This window comes from Antrostomus carolinensis, unplaced genomic scaffold (genome assembly GCF_000700745.2).
Source record: "Antrostomus carolinensis isolate BGI_N321 unplaced genomic scaffold, ASM70074v2 scaffold7782, whole genome shotgun sequence".
Classification (NCBI taxonomy): domain Eukaryota; kingdom Metazoa; phylum Chordata; class Aves; order Caprimulgiformes; family Caprimulgidae; genus Antrostomus; species Antrostomus carolinensis.
The window spans coordinates 139,471-149,923 of record NW_010301700.1 but is presented as its reverse complement, the minus strand read 5'-3'; the positions used below and the strand labels follow the sequence as shown (position 1 = coordinate 149,923).

The 10,453-nt window shown below is 35.9% G+C and overlaps 1 protein-coding gene across 1 annotated transcript in view; it reads right to left on the bottom strand.

The window, feature by feature from the left end:
- Positions 1 to 10,453, bottom strand: part of LOC104521538 (E3 ubiquitin-protein ligase parkin-like) — a gene marked incomplete at its 3' end in the record, with an annotated part of 240,710 nt that overhangs the window by 97,978 nt on the left and 132,279 nt on the right. The window contains exon 4 of the mRNA XM_010163564.2: positions 8,613 to 8,731. Within this exon, the coding sequence (XP_010161866.2) occupies positions 8,613 to 8,731 (119 nt within the window). The remainder of the gene's footprint in view (positions 1 to 8,612; positions 8,732 to 10,453) is intronic.

Here is a 10,453-nt window from a genome sequence, read left to right as displayed (position 1 = left end):
GCCACCTGCCATATTAAAAAAAACCCACTGTCACAGTCCAAGATTTGTTTGTACTGTAATAGATTCCAGCAAGATATCCACAGCACATTATGGTCTTACTGAGAGGAAAAAGAGATTAAAAAGATATATAGATATCTTTTAATATATATTATATTTTAATATATATCTATCTTAAAAAATTAGATATATATATATATATATATATGGGAAGGGGAGACCTTACACATACAGCTTAAGATGTCAACAGAGTAAATACGTCTCCAATGCTTAAAGTGCTGATGAACATTTGTTGTATATCCTTTCAACATAAAAGGCTAAGAAACTTTTGAGAGGGCCTTGCTTTGTGAGAGGAGGAGTTACTGCATGGAGTTAAGGCCGCCTTCTCATATTGTTAAGACAATGACAACAGGGCTGCCAATAATCAATATTCCAAAAGATATAACCTAAAGATATGCAAGCTTTTAATTTCCCTGGCCAACATATCACACTTTTGTTGTCAGATTGTCTGCTCATATGCCAGCAGAGGGAAGGAGTGGTCCTTCTCCAGCTACATTTCTTCCCCCAAGAAGAACCCAAACTAAAGCTGAATAAGGCTTACTTATCAAATCTGTTGGTACTACCTTTTTCTTTTTTCAAATGTTATATACATCTAAACAAAAAGATATAAAAAAAATGAACAGAAATAGAACAAGACCTACAAAAGAATGAAATACATAAAGTCCACCATCTGATCTACATGTATATGAGATCCCATGCCACCCAACGGTAAGTGCTCCGAGTTTCTAAGGATTTCAGGAGAAGTAGAAGTTACAAAATACAGGATCTATTTTTCAAACATCCTTGCTTACAATTCAGAGAATGCGCACTGTTACACAAAAGCAATTCAAATGCATGAATATTTTGGACAAAACAAGTGTTACTCTGAGCAGGGTATTTTTTGCTAGTGCCAGGCTTTCAGTGATATATTAAAAATATACATTAGGTTTGATCTCACCAATGTGTATAGATATCTGAAGGGAGGATGTAAAGAAGAGAGAGACAGGCTCTTTTGAATGGCATCCAGTGACAGGACCAGAGGCAATGGGCACAAACTGAAACACAGAAGGTGCTGTCTGAACATAAAAACTTTTTACTGTGAGGGTGACTGAGCACTGGCACAGGGGCTCAGAGAGGTTGTGGAATATCCATCCTTGGAGATATTAAAAAGGACCTGGTCCTGGGGAACCGACTCCAAGTAGCCCTGCTTGAGCAGTGGGGGTTGGACCAGATCACCTCCAGAGGTCCCTTCCAACCTCAACCAGTCTGTGAGTCTGTGCTTCTATGATATCACAGCAACTGAAGGATACGACACACTGAACCCCATCTATATTCCTAGGCACACTTGTATCTTCTCTGGCAGAAAGGGTTCATGAGACATTTGATTCACAGACTGATGTAAAAGTCTCATCTGAAAGTAAATTTGGTAACTGTTTTCCTTTTCATTTATGACTGTTGTCATCCAGGCCTGAGAAACCCACTTTGGGCTTCACATTAAAGGGCAGTTTTATTTCACAGCATGACTTGAAGTGGTACATAACACTGAAGTCATTTTCCTTCTTTCCAATAATTGGTACTTTTTTCCAGCTTTTAAGACACTTTATAATGTGTAATGTCACTGAAAACATGTACTGCAATAAATATTAAAAATCATGCATAGATATCTCAGAGCTAATAGAATTAGAAGTTAAAACATACCTTCTTATCCCATTAAAATGAAAGAAAAACCTATATGTTATTTTTTCAACGCAGAGGCAAAACTGCTTCCTTTGAAAAGTTTATTTTGCATCAAAGAATTGCTGTTCCTGTCTTTTGGAATGGATGGGATAATTTTCATAAATCAAGTATGCATTTGTTTTCATTTACTGCATATACATAAATGAAACAACTGATGTCCAATGCAGTGAAATTTGTCTTAAGGGAAACTGGAAAAATAAATAAAATAAGTAGTCAAAAGGCCTGAATAAAACTATATCATATCTTCTGAATCCTCCCCACTGTTCTTTTAGTTGGAGCTTAGCACTTTGGAGGCCAGACCTACTGAGGCAGGTGCAAGAGTGAGGCTGTCCTTTAAGGGGTTCAGTGTGAAGTGAGATTCAGAGCCAAAGAAAGAAGTGAAGAATAAAAAATAAAATGGTTATAAAATAATTTTGCAGTCACCCAATGTTGAGCTTTCTTACTCTTACAATAATTTCTGCAGTATCTGAAACAGGATCCAGGAACATTATTTTTTTTAATTCTGATTTTCATATTACCAAAAGCAATGAAGACACTGGCTGAAAAATGGCAGAATCAGATCTGCAAAGCCCACATGATCGTTCTTAGGAAAGTTCCACCAGTAATTCTGGATTTTGGGTCAGCTTAGCACTAAATTTATTTAATGTTGATGCCCTGCACCAAGTCACTGCAAGCAACAGGAGAGCAATAAGGAAGAGTAGATGACGCAAATTCCTTATGAGGATGGCACCTATGGAACTACAGTAAAAATACTAAAAATATTGGCCTTCTTGGTCAGGCCAATCTGTGATAGATTTTTCTTTGCTGTGATGGAAAAATATCCCTTTCTGAGACAGATTTTGTTATTGGAAACTGTTCAAACTATCTAATGGATATGACAGATGGAGGTTTTGTAACTACTTTAGCACAGCATTAGGCAAACACCACTAGGAGACAGGACTTACTATCATAATATAGTCCTGCACTAAGAGTCTCAGCAGTTCATATTCAGCAGGCCTGTCACCATCAGATCAGGTGATGAGAGATATAAGTGCACAAAAGAGTACATTTGCCTGTGTAGTAGGCAGGGAGAAGATCAGAATATGCCTGATTTCTTCCTGGCATCCTGGCACAGCTGGGCTTGGGATACACAACAGAATGACAAATCTGTATCTTAAAATGTTCCCTTACTCTCAAAAATCACTGGTCCACTAGAAAAAAAATTAGGCTTATGACAAAGTATGCTGACTTAACACAACTAATGCAGAAGGATCTCCTGAATCTGTGGAAACCCTGGAAGAAAAGAGTTCCAAGATCTCTTTTTCTCTACATTTGGCTGGCACATCAGTGCCCAGTGGTGGTAATTTAGATGTCAGAGTTGAGACATTTTTCATTATTATGTAGAAAAAAGCACATATATTGAATATGTAGAATTTCCTGCAAATAATACTTTTGTCAACCAAATGAAGGGAAATTAAGATATTTTTGTACTAACACATTCATTAGCAGGAACCAAACAATAAATGGTTGCTTCACATTTGTTAGTTTGACCAAGGAGCACACATTACAATGGTAACTTTCCTATGCACAGTATTCAACAGAAATATTTTAACACACAGTGTCTGTCATGTCTTAGCTAAGATGCATCGAAAACATTTTTATCCTCAGTAAACATGTAATTTTGGAGAGTCAAATACCTATGTCATCCAGTCTCAAAAATTCAATCACAATTTTAATATCTCCCCACCCTGTTAATGAGATCACACTTTATCACATTGCATTCCACTGGGTGGAGTTTATTTTGCAGTTTAGCTTCAAAGGACAAATTCCCCTTTTTTTTTTTTTACTTACTTGCAATTTTACCCCAGCAGTGGTAACCAGCAGTGGGGAGAAGCTGACTCAGCAGCGGTAAGGGACAGATAATTGCAGAGGTGCTACTTGTTCCTTTCTCTTTAAGTTAGCCTTGCTCCAATACAGTGAGTGGTACTCCTTTCTTTCTCTGTCACCAAGCCAGGATACAAATAATGAACTCCAGGAAAAATATGTGAGTTGAAATGAGCAGTGGTAAGAGGTAGCACACTGTGGAATGGAGTTTCACAGTGATATATTAAAAAAAGAGAGCTCAAATGTAAACTGGCTTTTTATTTTATAATATTGAAAATCCTTGCTACGTTTACATTCATTAAAAAGAAAATACTCTCCTTAAATAACTCTATTAAATGGAGTTAGGAAATAAGAACTTGACAAAAATAACTGTACTAAAGATCTTTCTCTTCCTAGGAAATATGAAAGTATCAAATTCAAAAACTACTACACTATCATCTATTAGGAAGATCACTGAAAATATCTATGATCTGTTATTTGTCAGTCATTGAAAGGCCCTCGAAAGACACTAACGCTTTTCCCTTGTAGAACTGTGATGTATCACATAGCCTACACTAACTGACAAGTGACCTAAATTATAAGCTTTTCATGGTGCCAAACAAAAAAAATTCAGAAAATGTCCATTCCTTTGTTAGTTTTGAGATGAAAAGCAATAGAAGAAAGCAATATCCCTAATATGACAAACAACGAAAGAACAGTTCTGTGGCAGAAACAGTTAAACAAAACCTGTGAACTCAGGAGGCTCCTCTGGAGCATGGAGGGCAGGGACAGCAACAAGACTGTATGCACCAGCTGCTGAATAAAATCCAGATGTGCTCTCAGTGTCAGAAACTAAGTCTCATCTCAGCTGCAGTTGCAGGGAGTTAAATCATATCTGAATATAACTCCTCATGTCTGAAAAGATCTGAAATAGTGATGCAGGCTATAAGGAACACTTGAAAACTATGGAAGTTAAGCAAAACTCCTTTGGTGCTTGTACTATATCAAAAACTCAACCAGGATTACCAGGGACACAATGTGAAGAATTACCAAATAGTAATGAGCCACGAGTCCCCACAGTAGAACTGGCCTCCCCATAGCACCTGTGGCTGAGTATGGAGACCTAAAGTCAACTTACCGAACTTCAATACAGATTCTTACCCTGGCTGAATTTTGTATTGTGACAAACAGATACCAAATAAAATGTTACTGTTTTCTATATGAGCAATATGTCACAGAGTCAGTTACACTGAAAAAGTGTGCTTTGTGCTTAGTGTATACCAGTTTGCAGAATCAGTCCTCGCATTCGCAGACAGGCATTTTCCATTTCATCATAGAGTTAACACTGGGAATGTTAACGCTGCCATGGCTCCAAAAAAAATCCAACAAAAAACATATAAATGTGACTGCTATAATCACATTTTTTTTTTGAGGTTTCTTTCAGGAAAGAGGAATACTCTAATTATATGAATCATGGCTACTAAAACAAATTACAGCATTGTATGTACACAAAATATTTTTACATTTAAAAACAACAAAAGGTACAAAACAGTGTGAAACTAATGACTAAAATTTTCAAGTTATTTGAGGAAAGTTGCTGGCAGGCTTGTAGATGGTCTACGTAAGACTCCCATACTCCAGTCTTTCCAGACATGCTTTTGTGCTTAATTGATTAGAGAAACTAGGGAGAGGTGATACTTTTGCAGTGACTGATGTTTTCTTGTAATTAAATCAACCTGGTATATATCTCCCAGAAAGCATTAGATTATGAAATGTTTATAAAATGCCAACCTAGGTGTCTTCTGGAAAATTACAAATTTAATATTTAGGTGGATGTCTTTGGTAAAAATAAAACCAGTGGGTTCCTTAATTTAATAGAAATATATTATCATAAATTTACTCTGGGCATCATATATTAAGATAATGCTATGCAAATAGGTATGACAGTTAAATAACATTTTAGTATAAGAGTGTTTAAATGAATAACATTTTAAAATGCCAGTCAATACACCATGAAAAAAGAAAGCTCAATTTAATTAGGTTGGTCATTTGTGGCTTAGGTAGGAAAAGGATTAGCATGTAGAGTAAGTTAAAGCTGCCCAAAGCTTTGTGTGAGTTTTACACAGGTATTCACTTTAATCTCAATAAAAGAATTAGTGTAACAAATGCTGGCTTACATGGTGCTTTGCTGCTTATGCCACAAGAGATCTTCTCAAGAAACTTGCTGTGTTGCCATGTAAAGGTCAGGCATAGTTTACAGAGAACTGCAAAAAATAAAAATCTTAAAAAATAAAAGGCTTTGATGAAAAATATGCAGTATGGTACAGACAAGCGTTTTTATAGTTTCCTTACGTGAACTTTTTTTTTACTAATTTCTCTATAAAAGGAAAATAATTTTACTTCCAGTAGAGAAGATGTTTGACAGCAACCACTGGCATAGTCTAGTGAGACTGGAGGGGCAAGATAGAGGCTTTGGGGTAATTATCTTCTTAAATGATTTTTTTTAATGTGCGCAAAAGTCAAGCAATTGACAGAAGCATTTTCAGCCTGACCTAACCTGCCTACTGTAGACTGCAGTGCACTGAAGAAAGCAGAGAAGACACAACCACTTGCTGGGAGGATTACACTTGTGCCTGGCATTAATACAGAGGGGTTTCTGCACAGTACTGAAAAACAAGTGGGCCCCAGTACCTATTTCAAGCTTCCCCAGCTGGAATTATTTTCTGTCTCCCTGGAAGATGGACCAGAAAGTGAGGAGAAAAGAGGTCACAAGGGCCAGGCAAATGCCAGATCTGCACCTAATCTTCATAACCACAGGACTGAGGTTGATGGTATGTATTTATAAAACAAACTGTTTGACTGTCGCTTCATACATACACAGCAATAAGTGTATATTGCAAATACTGTACTTTGGAAGTTCTGAGGGCTTCCAGCCCAAACTGCTGGAACAGCACACTCACTGTTCTCAAATACTGTGCTCCACTTGAATTTGAGAGGAAAAGGATAATAACAAGAATCTTAAGTGCAAGTTATTTTCATAGATAAGCATTATTTAAAAACTAACACAGACAAAAATTATTTGATACTCTCTAAAAAATATTTTCCTTTTCTCTTTTGTACTTTTATGCAGAAGTACCTTCTCAAATTTTCTGAAAGCTGGGATTTTCTGAACCAATCTTGAAATTAGCAAATGCTTCTACTACAAATTTCCAGTTATTTTATTTTCAAAACTGCCATAAAATATGCTAATAGAAAAAAGAAGCAGCTGCACTCTACTCATTTAGTGGAAATTATCAGCTTGTGTATGTTTATTATGCTATTGGCCCTGTATTTGCCAAAAGAATGTAGGCCCATGTACGTCCCAGACAGTCAGATACAGAAAGTGTGTTTAGAAATATGCCCTACTGTAACTTTTTATAATAGGGTTTTATTCTGGAGCTATGAGGAACTCTTAGGAGACAATAAAGATTTTTTTTTTTAACTTTCCAAAATTAAGAACACTATTTTTCACATACTGTAAAAACTAAAAAGTCTGGAAATTTATTTAAGTCTACTTAATAAAAGGAACAGAATGATTCCAAATCAAAGAGCACAAGTGTGAAAGTCATCATTTTCAAAAGTGGACATGCCGAAGGAAGCCACCAAGTCTAGCAAAGGACACATGTTGTGTGCTGTCAGTGCGATATTTAAGGTTCAAACTCATCTAGTGGTACCAGCAATGTCTTCCAGCAGCACTGACTGCCTGTATTCAAGCTGAATACAATGTCATCTGTGGTTTTATCCATCCTGAATATTACACCATTAGAAGTGTACATTAATGTCAACTTCTCCTGCATCGGGATTTATATGTGATTCAAGCCTATACTAATCAGTAATATTTAAATGTAACATTTGGGACCAAAAAAATCCCCTTAGATTTGTTCATTCGAAACGCCACAAAATGAAACACTTCTAAACCTTTGAAATAAATCAGAGATAGTCAGGTAATTCAGGAATAACACACAGAGCTTGAGGGGATTTGTTCTTGAAGCTTTTGGAATTAGATGTATATAAGCATTGCTACAGTTTATTCTTTTCAATGAGAATATAGGAGCTTGGTCTTTAAAGGGTCTCGCTGATGTGTAAAGACATAAAAGTATTGGGCTACATCAAGAACATGAAGCTGAAATTAACTACTTTAAACCCCAGTGAAAGACAAATTTAAACACTTAAATACATGTCAAATACTACAGAAATCCCGTCAAAATCTATAGCATGGTAAGGCTCAGTTTGCTGCAAAATCTAAGCCTCTCACATAACAAACTTGATTGACAAACACTGATTTATGAGAGAGGAAGGACTCTCACTCCTCACTAGGAAACCCAGTAAAATTCAGCAGCACTTAAACAAAAGAACCCTCCAAAAACTTCACACTACTTGAATGTGCATTCAAGTCAAACAACACTCTCATTTTAGGATGCAAACCAAGCCTGACAGTTCTCCTACTGACTTTCTGTCCCAGTACAATAATTTTTCCTTGACTCTACATGTGGCAGCTAGGCTGGAAAGATTAACATCCTCAACTGCACACCCACTTAATCCCTCATTCTGTAATGGTCACAATCAACTGCACTGAATTCAAGTCTTTCTGTGGCCTTAAAAACTGCTCTGAGCTTTGTAGAAGCATTCACAATTCCAACCTTTCAGCACACACATAGCTATATATATTGTCCATACTACCAGGTTAATCATTACTCCTTAAAACATAAAGCTAAGAATGCCTTTACAGGATTACAGCTTTAGTCTGCCATGTGTTCTCTGTGTGTGCTGCAAGTAATGGAAATTAGTGAGTGAAATTTTCACAAACCTTTGAATTGCTCAGCTATAAACAGCAAGAAAAAAATTAAGTACAAATATATATATACACACACATAGTCACATGTATGCAAAAAGGTAAGACTAGATATACAATTTACATAAACTGCAAAACCTTGAAACAAACAAACAAACAAGCTTACCCTTGCCAACGTCAGTGTTCCTTGTTTACACACAATGCATCGGACCCTCAGTTTCCCAGGTTTCACAGCTTGGCAGAAATTTTTGCAAAAAACATAAAAACTGTTGTAACCAGCTGCACCTGTCAGGAAGAAAAAAAAAAACAAACAACAAAAACATTTGATGTATACTGAAAATCAGTAACAAACTGTAATGAAAGGTTTCTATTTGACTTTATAAATGATAAGTAAAAAAAAGATTGACTAATTTTAAGGCCTGAAGTCAGCATTGTAATCATCTTACCTTGCCTGAGCTAGTTCTTAACACTTTTCAGTAACTCCTGCTTCTTGATCAGTAGTTATAGGTGAACTACACCTTAACTCCTAGAAAACACCTCCTGTCTTGAGTTTGAGCTTACCATGGATAAACACCAACTGTAATCTTTGACAAGTGACATATGAGATTAATTACCCCAGCTCTCCATAATCTGCATCTTACTTCTAGTATAAATTTGTCTACCTGCGAGTTTTAGTGAGTTCAAATTGCATGAAAATATATTTATATTAAGTTTAAAAGATTAGTTTGATTTATATCACAGCAAGAAAACAAATATTTAATTCAGCATATTTAGTTTTATTCATGGAAGACTGGGAACCATTTCTTTATTCTTGCTGGCAGCAGTATAACCTAGCAAAGTTTGTAAACTGCTGCCAAGATATTAGGTAAATTTTCAAGGAAAATGAAATTAAATGCATTCTGTTCTGTGAAACTATGAAAAAGAAAATGATATGCAAAGAACTGTGTAAGCCTGGAGGAATGCTAGTGAATTTCATTTCACATGCAATCCTGATCAGTTTTGAGTAAATGCCATTTTAGGATGGCTATTGCTATTCCTTATAACACGATGGAAGATTCATAGCGTAATTTGAATCTAGACTAGAAATCTCCAAGTTCAGAGACTCAAGTTTATTATCAGAAGTTGAACTGAGACCGGAATAAAGTTTTTTAACAGATTTTTCCCAGTATTAAGATGAACGGTTGTGGAGATTTGACCAATGAAAATGCCTATCAATTTTATGTTACACCTCTTCATAGGTGTCCTAAGATAAATGTGCACTAGTTTCCAAAACTCAACTTCAGAGAACTATGTCATCCAAAACCCTTTTTTTTAAGAAAAAGTATGTAGATATCTTCAAAGAAGATGTAAACTGCGAAAAGAAGAAATTTTATAATGCTTTTTCAAGTTTTCGGAAATATAAGCTACGTAAGAGTACATCAGTGATGTATTCAATATTAATTTTAGTCAACTGATCTATCAAGTGTTTTCATTATGCTTCCCTAGGGAACATTAATCACCATAGCAGAATATAAAGCATAACAGAATTTAAACTGAATTCAGTTTTTGTGGAAAATTAACATACATCCATACATTTACACACATACAAAATTTTCATATAAATGAGTGCAACTCAAAAGGTTGAGAGCACACTTCTCAAACCAGTCTAAAACACAGCTGTGGGATTAAAATAGTTCCACTAAAGATAAAAATGGTTATGCTGAACTATTTAATATAGAGGACAATGTTGAGAGGTGAATCCAAAATAAATATGACAAAATTTTGCACATTTGCATCTCTAGTCACTCATATTTACCCTGAGGCTCCTAGCACCAGGACTGAGAGCATGTCTGGATTAGACCTGATTTGAGCTAGAATCCATAACAAAAATTTAAACTTCAGTGTTGGAAATGAGGAGGACTGCATTTGCAAATGATTGGATTTTACTTTTGGCAGTTCCTCTATGCAAGATCAGCAGGTCAATCAATACAACAAAAGGGCAGTACCTTTAGCACAGTTCAGAGGAAA